Source organism: Eptatretus burgeri, chromosome 4 (genome assembly GCF_056783735.1).
Source record: "Eptatretus burgeri isolate ZD-2024b chromosome 4, Ebu_testis_v1, whole genome shotgun sequence".
Lineage (NCBI taxonomy): Eukaryota > Metazoa > Chordata > Myxini > Myxiniformes > Myxinidae > Eptatretus > Eptatretus burgeri.
In genome coordinates this window covers 99,746,048-99,759,761 of record NC_140964.1, presented here as the reverse complement: position 1 = coordinate 99,759,761, position 13,714 = coordinate 99,746,048, and the positions used below count along the sequence as shown (strand labels likewise).

General features: G+C 39.3%; 1 protein-coding gene across 2 annotated transcripts in view; it reads left to right on the top strand.

Annotated features, from left to right (window-relative positions):
* The window catches only part of LOC147028746 (uncharacterized), a 52,763-nt gene that overhangs the window by 24,632 nt on the left and 14,417 nt on the right, over positions 1 to 13,714 (top strand). For both annotated transcript variants that reach the window (XM_085879418.1, XM_085879419.1), the window contains 7 exons: positions 345 to 530; positions 4,037 to 4,130; positions 4,373 to 4,501; positions 4,938 to 4,984; positions 10,852 to 10,998; positions 12,472 to 12,672; positions 12,925 to 13,246. In XM_085879418.1, the coding sequence (XP_085735544.1) occupies positions 345 to 530; positions 4,037 to 4,130; positions 4,373 to 4,501; positions 4,938 to 4,984; positions 10,852 to 10,998; positions 12,472 to 12,672; positions 12,925 to 13,246 (1,126 nt within the window). The remainder of the gene's footprint in view (positions 1 to 344; positions 531 to 4,036; positions 4,131 to 4,372; positions 4,502 to 4,937; positions 4,985 to 10,851; positions 10,999 to 12,471; positions 12,673 to 12,924; positions 13,247 to 13,714) is intronic.

The window sequence follows — 13,714 nt, the reverse complement described above, 5'->3', positions numbered from 1 at the left end:
CAGCTGTTGAATTAATACCAGGTGGGGGTTAACTCGGCCTGTCATCTTTCTGAGGTCGGCATAATGAGTGCCAGCATGCTGGTATACTGTATCGATGTGGCGACCCGTCCAGGATTGTGCCCAATAGCCAAGGAGACTGCTTCGGCAGCACCAACACTCTGCACAGAGTATGTTCCAAATGGATGGATTGTAAAGTCATCAAATACATTGAAAATATGAATGGGTAAATCAAAAAATGTGGAATAAAGGTTGAAAGATGCTGTGTACTACAACATTTTGCACTAAAAGTTTATTTGCAGTTTTATAAAATGAATACAATTATTAATTTGACCCTGATCCCTCAGGACAGCTCTGCAATGCCTGCACAGGGTGTGTGAGGGAGCACGTCGACGCTCGCAGGCCCTAGCACGCTCCTATGATGCCTGGCTTGCACGATACTCTGCAAACATCTCTTCTGATCAAAATCGCATCAACGAGTGGAATGTCATGTTGGACGTCATATCTGTGCGGGTCAATTCGCCAAAAGACATGTCAGCACCAAATTTGATTGTCGCATTGTTCTTGTTGCTTGCTCACAAACATCCTTTGAATTGTCGGATTATATCTTGGCTGGTAATATGGGGGTGTTTGGCATGGGATTCATTGTTGTGAGTCTCTGCTCTCGTCTGACGAGGTAGTGAAGAGGTAGCACATTTACTTCTGAGCTTTCTTGTCTGTGCTCGATTTCCGATTCGATTACACAAATGTCGGATTGGTGCTTTGCAGGCAAGATGTTGCTCCTCAAGGCGTGTCATCCCTCATATTTATACGAAGCTGGGCATCCCATCTGCTAGCACTAGTTGGTGGATGTTATAAAACCCACAGTGTATTTTGTGAAAAGTCTGTGAGATCACCTGCATTATGAACAAATTCCAAATTTCTGCGCGTTAAGTCGAACATCAGACCTGGCAAGTCGATTCATGAAAAACCTTCGCTGACTGACTCCACTTTTATCTGGAAATAATTGGGACTGTTGAAATAAAATAAGTAGGAGTAGTCGTAATTACTCGAATTGTTGTTCTTCTATCATAAGATCAAGTACACCCTGAATTTTACATTAATTGGTTAAAGAATTTGGAACACGTGATGCAAAAGCACACTTTTTAGCTTGTACCTCCAAGACAACGCTTTCAAATGAGTCCTTGGATGTTGTAAAATGGCGGTCTTTGAACTGCCATCTTACCAACTTGTGCCATCAATAGAATAATAAGTGCATTGTGCTGCAAAGTTAACGCTGTCGCTCAATGCTGCCACAATTGCTTATTAGCTCCACCACCGAAGGTGAAGGAGGTTGTTTTCACCCCCTTTGTCTGTGTGTGTGTGTGTGTGTGTGTGTGTGTGTGTGTGTGTGTGTGTGTGTGTGTGTGTGTGTGTGTGTGTGTGTGTGTGTGTGTGTGTGTGTGGGTGTGTGTGTGTGTGTGTGTGTGTAAGATATCTTAAAAGTTCAGGACAGATCCAGATGAAATTTGGTGGGCAGGTTAGGTGTGTGACAAGGATGAACTTATTAGATTTTGGTGAAGATCCGGATCTGGATCCGGCTACCAGAATGTTTTAAATGATTCTTCACCATTGAGAAATCGGGCCAAAAATGATATATAGCACAATATCTCAAAAAGTTGTGGAAGGATTCAGACGACACTTGGTGGACATGTTGGGTATATGACGAAGAATTGATTCAATTTTGGTGAAGATCCGAATCTGTATCCAATAATTATTTTCAGTGATTCTTCACCATTGAGATTGGCTAAACTCATATATATGTATATATATATGTATATGTATATGTATATGTATGTATATGTATATGTATGTATATGTATATGTATGTATATATATGTATATATATATATATATACATATATATATATATATACATATACAGTCATGTGCCGCATTACGACGTTTCGGTCAACAACAGACCGCAAAGACGATGGTGGTCCCATAAGATTATAATGGAGCTGAAAAATTCCTATCGCCTGGTAATGTTGTCGTGCTGCCAGTTGTATAAAAGTACAGTATAGCACATACAATTATGTACAGCACATAATACTTGATAATGATAAACAACTATGTTACTGGTTTATGTATTTACTATACTGTACTTTTTTATCATTATTTTAGAGTGTACTCTTTCTACTTGTATATAAAAAAAAAGTTTACGAGATTTAATCTTGTGTTGTTTTGTTCCTCACGGCCCCTAAGCATTCATCAAAAAGTTAATTTTTTTTTTTTTTAGTTTATAAAGTAAAGAAGTTACATTCAGCTAAGATTAATTTATTATTGAAGAAAGAAAAATATTTTTTAATACATTTAGTGTAGCCTCAGTGTTCAGTGTTTATAAATTCTACAGTAGTGTACAGTAATATCCTCGGCCTTCGCATTCACTCACCACTGACCACTCACTCACTTACTCACGCAGAGCAACTTCCAGTCCTGCAAGCTCCATTCATGGTAAGTGTTCTATGCAGGTGCACCATTAAAAAAAATCTTTTATACCGTATTTTTACTCTACCTTTTCTGTGTTTAGATGCACAAATACTTACCATTGTGTTACAATTGCCTCCAGTATTCAGTACAGTAACATGCTGTACAGGTTTGTAGGCTGAGCAATAGGCTATACCATATAGCCGAGGTGTGTAGTAGGCTATACCATCTAGGTTTGTGTAAGTACACTCTATGATGTTTGCACAATGACGACGTCGCTTAACGACACATTTCGCACAATGACGACCGCTTAATGAACGTAACCCCGTTGTTAAGTGGCACATGACTGTGAATATATATATATATATATATATATATATATATATATATATATATATATATATATATATATATATATATATATTTTGCATGATTTATCAAAAAGTTGTGGACTGATTTGGGTGAAACTTGGTAGACAGGTTGGGTGGTGTGAACATGACGAATTGATTCGATTTTGGTGAAGATCTGGATCTGGATCTGCATTTGAGAATTATTTAATCTTTAAAGTGATTCTTCACCATTGAGAGATTGGGTCAAAAACGATTATATCGCATGATATTTCAAAAATGTATTGGGCCTGATATGTTCTTGTGGATCAGATATTACGTGGCGGCGGTATGCGCTTTGCCGAGTGCCCTTGTAGTTGGCCAATGTACACCCACCATAACATGCACAATATGTTTAACTTCTCAATGTTGTGGAATACATCTCACCTTTTGTTCTCTGCAACACAGTCTGCATACATTACAAATACTCCTTGCCCCCTGAAAACTCAAGCAGCTGAGCTTCATCCACTTTTCTTTTGCCCATTGGTCAATGGTGCTTGTCGTGTTTTCCCATTGGCAAAAGTTAGAGGTGCTGTGACGCAATGTCCAATTTTTCTTTGACACACAATATATTGCACATGACATGTGTGATGGCACACACCGGTCACCTTTGTTTGTTGCACATGGTTGAAATACATGCTTCTTACACCAACTTGAGGAAAAGCTAAAGCAATATCATCCACCTTCATGCTCAGATTTGAACACTTCCTTCCTGATCTGATTGATAATTTGAATAGAAACGCTAATATTGGAGAAAGCAGTGGTGAACAAAGTAGATGGAATTGCAAAAAATTTTACACTCATGATAATTTATTTTGCTTTCCATTGGGGAATATCAATTGAGCACTCCAAAATGCTGATTCTCACTCTTTTCAACTACCTGTTGTACTGAAGAATGATTTTGCTTCCCTGGTCACAAATAATAAAGTTAGTCTAAAAGGTTGTACACCCTACTAATCATACTGAAGGTCATGTGATGTATGTATTTGCAAAATGTATATTCTTCACCCGATTGAGGAAAATCATAAATTTCTGCAAACGACAGAACTTTTCACTGCTCTGCCAAGCACTTTCCATGTAATTGTACTTCGTATCAGAATTTTTTGAATGTGAGCATCCCAGCTGTTATTAAATAGGCACCGGGAGATAATGTCTTCATACATTTATGTTTGCTTTGGGATTTGCAGTGAGACAGAGAGTGAACGAGTGGAACTGCTGATTCGGAGCAAGCTGCGGGAAATCGTGGTCCATTATGACCTGGAAAATGTTACCAGCAAGGAGGTCAGGCTGTGGGAAATGGAAGTTGGATTGCAGAAAATGTCAAGAAGCAATTTATCGAAAAACTTTTATTGCTGATACCGTATGGGTGTGATTAAATATTTTAGTTACATTCATTTTTTTACTAAAATTGTACATCGTTTTATATCTGAAGTGTATTCAACCATGTGGCGGGGTTGTTCAGCTGCCGGCGGGGGATTCGGTCGTGTGGCGGGGTTTAACTGTGTGACTGTCGTCTGGTGCAGATTCGACTGGAACTGGAGCACCAGCTTAGCCGTAAACTGACGGATTACCGTGGTGTAATTGACAATGAACTCATCATTCTGCTTGGACAAATGGATAGTCCTTCGAAAATCTTTGACCACGTGTACCTTGTCAGTTCTTTTTTTTAATTTTTCCTCTTCCTATTCCTTATTGCCTTGTATTTTATTTTTTGCTATAAACTGTGTACAAAAATACAATCTGTAGAGGAAAACCTGTGTTTTTCTTATTTTTTTATTTTTATTTTTTGTCTCCTGCTGATTAAATATACATGCATTATACAGGATCAGGGACATGTACACCAAAGGACCTGGCAGAGGTTAATTATGTAGCGTTAGTATGCTCGCCGATTGCTTTCATTGGTGTGATGATACAAAATGAATGAATTAATTATACAGGTGTCCACTTGATTCAGACAATTAATTTAAATTGCAGAAAATGCAGTGTTGTTCTTGACACCTGTGGTTGTATAAATATTTGTTTTATCTTGACATCAGTGTTACTTGCATCTTATTGCTTTTGGTGTTTTTTTTTAATTATTATTTTTAGGGATCTGAATGGAATGCATCAAACTTGGAGGATCTTCAGAGTAGGGGGTGCGTAAGTGGCGTGACTGAAAATAGCATGTGTGCATGTACAATGAATGTGGCATTCTGTGTGTTTTACTGGCCTCCAAGGCCTATATTACTGAACTTGAGTTTGCTCTTCAGCCTGGTTTAATACTGTGGATGGCCAAGTCAGAAAATGCCAGAAGTCAAACAAGGGAGCACGACATTTTATGTGGTGCATTCAAATATGACGGTCTCATAATTATTGAATGCGTGAATATGAACTGAATAACAACTGCACACATTGTTAAAGGAACGTTCCCACTTAATTACCGTCGCCGAAGGAGAGGATATTGTGTTTGGGTCCGTTTGTCTGTCTGTCTCCTTGTTTGTTTGTCCGCACAGAACTTTCATGTTTTTCTCCGTAACTGCTTGTCGGATTGAGATGAAATTTTCACCATCGGTGCGACTACTCATGTAGAACGTTTTAATCATAATTGTGGCATCGTAGGAGTAGCAGCTGAAAGTAGCTGCTGAAATATGAATCCTATCCAGATTCCTCCTGATTACTTCATCTTTGCTTTTTGCTTGTTCAGGTTCCTTCTGATGACTCCAATGCAGGACTTTACCTATTTGGTCTTTCATTTGATTTGAATTGGATTTATTTTAATCCCATTCTAAATTCAATTGAATAATAATAAAAAAAAGTTGTGGTTTAGGGTCAGGCGTCCAATCATAGTGGGGATGTCTTTGTACCCGGTCATCACTGCCAGCAGTTAGGAAGTGGCAGTTCTAATTATGTCTCTTATTAATTACATAACACACCAGTACACAAACTCCACACAATACATCACACTAAGCAAGTCCTAGCGAGGGTCTGCAATTTCTGATTGCTCTTTTTCTTGTTTGACATGTGGCAGCAGCCTGTCATGTCATGCATCATTAGCAGCATTTACTTTGTACACTGCAAAATAGCTCCTTGCAGATTGCACGAGCCATGCATTATCATCAATATTTTGCATCCGAGTGGACGTTCATTGTTAGCCGGTGGCAGTGTGTGGAGTCAACCATGGATGTTCGGAGGTAATTTATGGTTTAAAGAGAGACTTCAGTTGCAAAATTGAGCCTCATTCGAAATGACCCTCAACACCATTCAGCGTGTGGAAGAATTGATGATTAACAATCGCAGAATAATGATTGAACGAATCACCATGGCTGCGGATATGTATATCAAATTATTCTGTGTCACCCTTGCAGAGGAAATGGCAGTTGCAAAATCAAGGTTTAACTTCCAGCACATCTGCAATTAACTCATCCTACATACATTCATATTTACCGGACTTTGTACCCAATTGGCTTTTGGTTATTTCCAAAAATGAAAGACTGCCTTTGTGGTCACAACCTCTCCTTCAGTTCAGGATTGGCATCAGTCACTCAGTTCAAAGCTTTGTTAGATTTCATATGGACGGACACTTGGATAGGTGCCAAAAATGTATAGCACCTCTCGGTGACCATGTGTCGACGTGAGGTGTGTATCATTGCCCTCACCAGAGGAGAGGGTATTGCATATGGGTCTGTTTGTTAGTTTGTTTGTTACTTGCAAAATCGAAGATTTTTCAAGTATTTTGGTCAGTCGATTTGGTTATTCTGTCTGTTTGTCTGTCAGTCGCCGACAGGTCACAACTCTAAACCGAGCATCATGAAACTTTACCAAGTTGTAGGGGTCATCTCAACTGGGAAGCCAATTGATTTCGAGGTCAAAGGTGAAATTTCTAAAATCTTCATTTTTCATCTGATTGACTTGAAAGTTGAACAGGATTTTCATATCAATTTATGAATTCAACCACCAATTATTTTTGAGGTCAACATAGGCCAAAGGTCAACAACTTGGGTGAGATTTCTAACATCCTCAATTTTCATCCCATTGACTTGCAATTTGAAGAGGATTTATATTTCAGGTCACTGAATTCACCGAGCCAATTATTTTTGAGGTCACCATTGGTCAAAAGGTCAATATTGGCCGAATTTCTAAAATTGTTGATTTTTTTTTTTTCATTCGATTGACTTGAAATTTGAACAGGATTTTCATATCAGATCACTGAATACATCCACCAATTGTTTTTGAGGTCAAATTTGTTTTATGGATTTTGAAAGTATCATGCTCTGCACGACGTCGTCTTCTTTTGTCTATCTGTCTACACATAATGTTCTAACGTAGGCTACAGACGCTACTTGGTGATAGCCAGTATGACACATTGTCTATTTTTTTTTTCCAACTGAATACCTTTCTAAAGCAGGTACAATTAGAATGCGAGTACGTATTTAGTATGTACTGTGAAACCCTGACATTTGTGGATTTGACATTTACAGACCCCGCGTATCCTCGGTTCATATGTCACCTGCTTCTACGTTCCTGGCACTGTGCTTTGCGTATTCGCGTTTTTTGCGGGTGCAAAACCATCTCCCACCAGCTACGTGCATAGAATCCAAAACCAACCACCTACAGCCATGTTAGGGTCTTGCTGTACTAGTAAAATGCGAGCATGTCCATAAAGTACATTATTAGAATGTGAGTATATAAAGGTTGTAATATTAAGAATGTGGGTACATTGATAAAGTATGTGTTAACAACATTAGTGTATCTTCAAAATATGTACACATGCACATCTATATTATGCAAGCACCTTTACATGTAACTCGATGACCCGTGAACCCGTTGGGTTCCCGTTATGACAGCGGTTGATAAAAAAATCAATTAAAAAAAAAAAAGATAGCTCCCGCGAACTATACTGCGGAGGTTGTTTGCATTGATCAAATAATCCCGAACAGTACCTAACTGAATCAGGAATTGATTTTTTTTTTAAAAAATTTTCGTTCTCCGATTTGAACGAAACTTGATATTGCACGTCAATGTGAAAAAACAAAACGGAGAAAAGAATATCGAAGAAATTATTGTGCGTAATCTTCTAAACACAATTTTATTTATTAATGAACACGGAAGTATAAGATCAAAATGGCGATGTTTATTTTATGCTTAAAAATAAATCGTTCTTCGTCTATACTAAATGTTTGAGATTTTAAAATAAATCATTTCATGAAAAACAAAAAGATAGCTCCAGTGAACTATACCGCTAAGGTTCTTTGCATTGATCAAATACTCCCGAAGAGTACTTGACTGAATCGGGAAATGATTCTTTTATAATTTTTTCGTTACCCGATTTGAACGAAACTTGATAGTGCACACCGCAGGAGAATGGTGAGTACGGTGGGCCAAAAATTTTTGCGCTATCGTGTAACGTTTTGGATGTATTTCAGGACCATACATACATACATAGATACAAGATGAGATTTTTAGTAATATATAGATTGGGAATGTGAATATGTGTATACATATATATATATATATATATATATATATATATATATATATATATATATATATATATATATATATATATATATATATATATATATATATATATATATATATATATATATATATATATATATGAAAAGCACGGTAGGTCCATCCCTGAAGCCGTGTTTATTAATTGCGTACTCTTTGAATGTCCGTTGCACCCTGACTTCACTTACGTACTCTTGGAATGTACCTTTCGACCCTTTAGACTGCTGAGATCCCTTTGACTGTTCTCTCTATCGAGTGCAACCTGTGGCTGCTGGTTGCATCATTGGTTGGGACGCGGCTATGCCGCTGATGCAGTGTCCCCCTTACCAGTGCACTGGTACTCATTTTGCCGACCTCGGAAGGGTGACAGGCTGAGTCAACCTCCTGGTGTATTAATTCAGTGACCCAACGGGGCTTGAACTCAGGACCCGAGGATCCCAAGCCGCCACTCTAACCACGAAGCCAACACCAGGCTCCTTTGACCGTTAAAGACCCCCAAGACCTTTTAAAACCCTTTCAACACCTTCAGACATTTTTATACCCTTTTGACCCCGAGCACCTTTGTACCTTTACACCCTCATGTCCCGTTAGACCTTAACACCATTTAAACCCCTTACACCCTTCAAACAGGTTGGATAGCTTCGACTCTTGACCATTTATAGCTTTAGACCATTTGGACCGTTTTATATTACAAATGAATATAATATCACCAATATTATAAATAAATTTGTACAAAAGAAATGCTTGTATTATGATTGGTGTAAATTATGACAACACAGCAAATCTGTAACGCAAATGTCTAACGATGTGTGGAGAAGTGAGGGTATCGAGCCGATCCACGCTCGTCAAAACAATATAACTGAAAAAGTCAGTTTGTCTACTATATGAACATAAACTTACATCACCCATGCATCATCCACAGCACACAAACGCCACACAAAACAAGGCCTGGCGAGGGTTTGCGATCTCTCCTAGTTTTTGTTAGTCTTGCATGCTTGTTGAAATAAATTGGGAGACCTTCATATTTGAACGCACCGCCTATGTATTTTTCTTTTCATTTGACTTTTCTTCTGATTGAATTTTTCTTTTCTCTAAATTAATTTACTTTCACTGAAAGTGCTAAAAAAACAAAAATTTTTTTTTTTTTTAAATTGACTAAAGACAAATCTGAATACTGTATTTTTACTGAAGTTTTCCTTTGTTATTAATTTATTTTATGTTGCAAGGTACATACAAGGGGCATTCAAAAGGTTATGCGAATGAGATGCTCTGTAGTACAAGACACACCAATGCTTTTTAATTTATTTTAATCTTCTTTTATTCGCTTCCCTTGAAAAGGGATGAGGTCCAATGGTACCAATCTTCTGTCCTGCCTTGACAACGGTATGTCCTCCACTTCCCTCTGTCCTCTGGCAACTCTCTCAACTCTCCAACCACCCCCACCCTATTGATACCCCTCCTCACACAATCTTCCCATCAAAACGGCTCTTTTCCTCCTACCTTGTTCCCTCAGCCTACCTGCTCTCTTTGCCATTCTCTCTTCCCCCATCCTCACCAAGTGTCCAGCCGGCTTCATACCAATCTTCCCGTTGAGTTTATTTTCACATCAATGTCCCTCAGTGCATCCATCCTCCTTCGATCCACCCTTTTTCACTCTCACAATCCTCCTGACCCAGTTGTTCTCGCAGACCTGAAGTTTGTGTTGTTCTCTGTCAGCACCAGCATCTTCAGTTCATAATAAACACAGGCCAGCGTTACACAAGACACCAGAACTATCCCTTTCAATTTCCTTGATACGATTCTTTCTGCCATCAACCTTTGCACCCACCTAAATACATTCACACCCACCTGAATCCTCTTCTGCACCTTTGCCTCTGACTAACCATCCCTGGTCACTGCTCCCCCCCCCCGCCCCCCCCAGACACAAACCTATTTCCCTGTCTGATTTCCTTCCCCTCGAACCTGATATTCATTTCTTTTCTCTGCTGCCCTACACACATTACCTCATTCTTCTCCATACTAATCAGCCCATGCTTCCTCAATACCTCCTTCCATTCCCCAGTAGCTCCTGCATCTCCCACTTACTCTCCACCACAACCGTCAGATTATCCGCATACAACATCCTCCCCAGAATACCCTCACATTTACCCTCCTGCTTACCAGCTCCATCACCATGATAAACATGAGTGGGCTGAGAGCTTCCCCGCCTCAAACCGATGTTCACGCTGAACTCCTCCGACGTCAACCAAAACTATTCCCTTTGTTCATTTGTACATCCCTTTCACCACCCTAACTTCTGCTTCCGGCATTGTTCTTGGACGATTGTGAATTCATTTTAATATAGGAGTAAGATATGTGAATGGATTTTTTTTTTTTTTTTTTTTTTACAAGTGCCTCGTATGTTTTTGACTTGTCTTGGACGATTGCGAGTATCTCATTCACATAATTTTTTGAATGCCACATATATTGCGTGTAAGTGTCTTATTGACTCATTTTACCATTTGCACAGAGTGAAGTACATTTTGAATGTGACGAGGGAGATAGACAACTTCTTTCCAGGAAAGTTTGAGTACCATAACGTGCGTGTGTATGATATCGAGAACTCAGACTTGCTGAGCCACTGGAAGAAGACTTACAACTTCATCAACAAGGCATGGTATGCTCATGCTTCGCTATTCTTACCTGTTAATTTGTTAACTCTGCCTCCTAAGGTGGACAGAGGTTGTTTTCACCTCTGTTTGTTTGATGAGTTGGATGTCTCAAAAAGTTATGGACGGAATCAGATGAAACTTGGTGGACAAGCTCGGTTTGTGATTAGATTTTGGTGACGATCCTGATGCAAATTTTTTGTGATTCTTCACCATTGAGAAATGGGGCCATAAACGATGTGTATATACATTATATATATATGTATATATATATGTATATACACATACATACATGTATAAAATCATATGTCAAACAGTTGTGGATGGATTCGGACGAAACTTGGTGGATGAGGTTGGTTGGGTAGTTGACAAGAACAAGCCGATTAGATTTTCGTTAAGGTGTGGAGGCAGATCTGGCATATAAGTGGGCTACAAAACATATAGATTGTTCAGCCTGGCGAAGGTATGAGCTCCATCGAGTGTCATTCTAGGTTTTTTTTGTTTGTTTGTTTTTGTCTATCTGTTCTTGTTGGTATGTCTTTTATTGCTTGTGCAACCTTTTTCTCCAGATAGTCAGAGGCAGAGAGTCTGAACCTGTGGAGCCTATTAGAGAGAGATTGTCCAATGTACAGCTTCTGCTTGGTGTGGATGCAGGAGGACTGACATGAGAGAGGGAGGTTGGTTTGGGTGCTTGAGGAGGTGGTAAAAGTCTCATCGGCTATCGACCCACCTGTGCTTGCAAGCAGCAGATCTTGGTTTCTTTGTAAAAGATGATGCGAAACAAGGTTTTTTTCGACACTATGTTGTGTAGGGCAAGCATTCTTGAAGATTCAAGTTGGTAAAGCGTATTCCACAAGCTGTGGATGGAGCAGTTTTACTTAACCAGTAGCTGAGCACTTGACATCGCAGGGTAAGCCTAATTGACATCTTGTCTTTGAGGCTGACCGTGTGATTGGCCCAGAACCATTCGTGGAGATCTATGAAGTGTGTCTGTGTCAAACTGCTGGCTACATTATCTAAATTGTTAATGTGCCAGGGTTGTAACTTTGGAAAAGCAAAATGAGAAGAAATTCAAAAGGATGATCTACATTTTGGACCTTGGTTCAATTTCTTCTAAGTCGACAATGAAACATGCCATTTTCTTAGATGCATGTGGCATGTTAAGTTCATGGAGTTAACAGCATTATTTGTCCTCCTATGCTTTAATGTGGTTGGTACCCCAACAAATATGATGTCAAAGGCATGTAAAATGTTATCATTGGCATTGGAGGCAACTTATATACCAGGTCAACAAAGCTTCTCTCTCGACGTCATGACAAATGCCTATTGAAACTATTTTGACCCACATCATGAGCTCCATAATGGGGGTCGAGGGAAGGCGTGAGAGGGTGTTGACGTTGAAATTTTAAACCACTTTGCATGTATCGTATGTAATGTCCCACCAACCTTCAGTCACTTGACCTGTTTTGATTCCCCTGCAGCCTTTCTCGATCCTCTTGCCTTGTACACTGCAAGATGGGTGTGAGTCGCTCGGCTTCAACTGTCATTGCTTACGCAATGAAGGCATTTGGCTGGAGTCTTGATTATGCCTACAACCACATCAAATCCATCCGACATGTGATCAATCCAAACAAAGGATTCTTACGTCAGCTCGAGGAGTACCAGGGGATCTTACTCGCCAGGTAGTTTGAGGTTTCATCTTTGCTGATTGGATTGGAATTTCCACTGATCATTCCTACTTCCCATTTCTTGAAAAATCGAATGCATAGTGGCTTGCAAAGCAGTTTGAGTTGCCTTGTAATGTTTTCATCACCTTGATGGCTGTTAATGCACCCGCAATATGCTTGGTGGAAGTGAATATTATCAGTCATTGTTTTACACTGCCAATATCTGCCAATTATTGTTTCTTTTTTTTTTGCCTCTGCATCCACCAGCAAACAGCGGCACAACAAGCTTTGGCGCTCACATTCTGTGGGTAACCTCTCCGAGAATGTTTTGCCCGTTTCCCAGAGTCCAACGCAACCTGGAATGCCGTGTCTTGGTCAGAGTGAACAAAATTCTATCTTAATTTTGCCTAAAGCATCCTCAGAACAAACTACAGAGGGGAAAGCAAAAACCAGACCAAAGTCTTGGTCTCCAGAAATGCCACCATCGGAATGTTTTGGTTTCAAGCCAATTTGTTCATCCCGAGACTTGACCAGAACTTTGAAAATGCGAAACAGCGATACAGGGGACCTCCTAAGATCTACATCTTGGGTATGGACATTATATTTTTGGTGATTTTTTATAGTGATCAGGGGTTTTCCACCTGTCCTTGTAAATATTATTTATAGGGGGTAATCATTTATGCTATGAAACTGATTAAATGTTCCTCCTGACCTCTGATTAAAACCAAGAGTCATACAAGAATACGGAAAAGAGGATGCCTTGGTTTGAAGCTTGTCTTTGAATAGTCTGGTTTCAGGTTCAATTGCAAGCGCTGCATTGTGAATTGTTGAGTATGACTATGTTGCACGTTTGTATGTACATTTGCCCCCCACTTCCCCCAAATCAAAATGTATTATTTCGTCAAAGTTATGTAGTGTTTGGTCACTATACAGCTTTCATTTTGTGTCTCATGTCTTCAAGGCATTTATGACCTATATAACCTTTACAGTAACATTTTCAATAACAAAATGCTCACACTTCATCAGTTGTGTTATTGGAAAAAGACCCCCAGACATA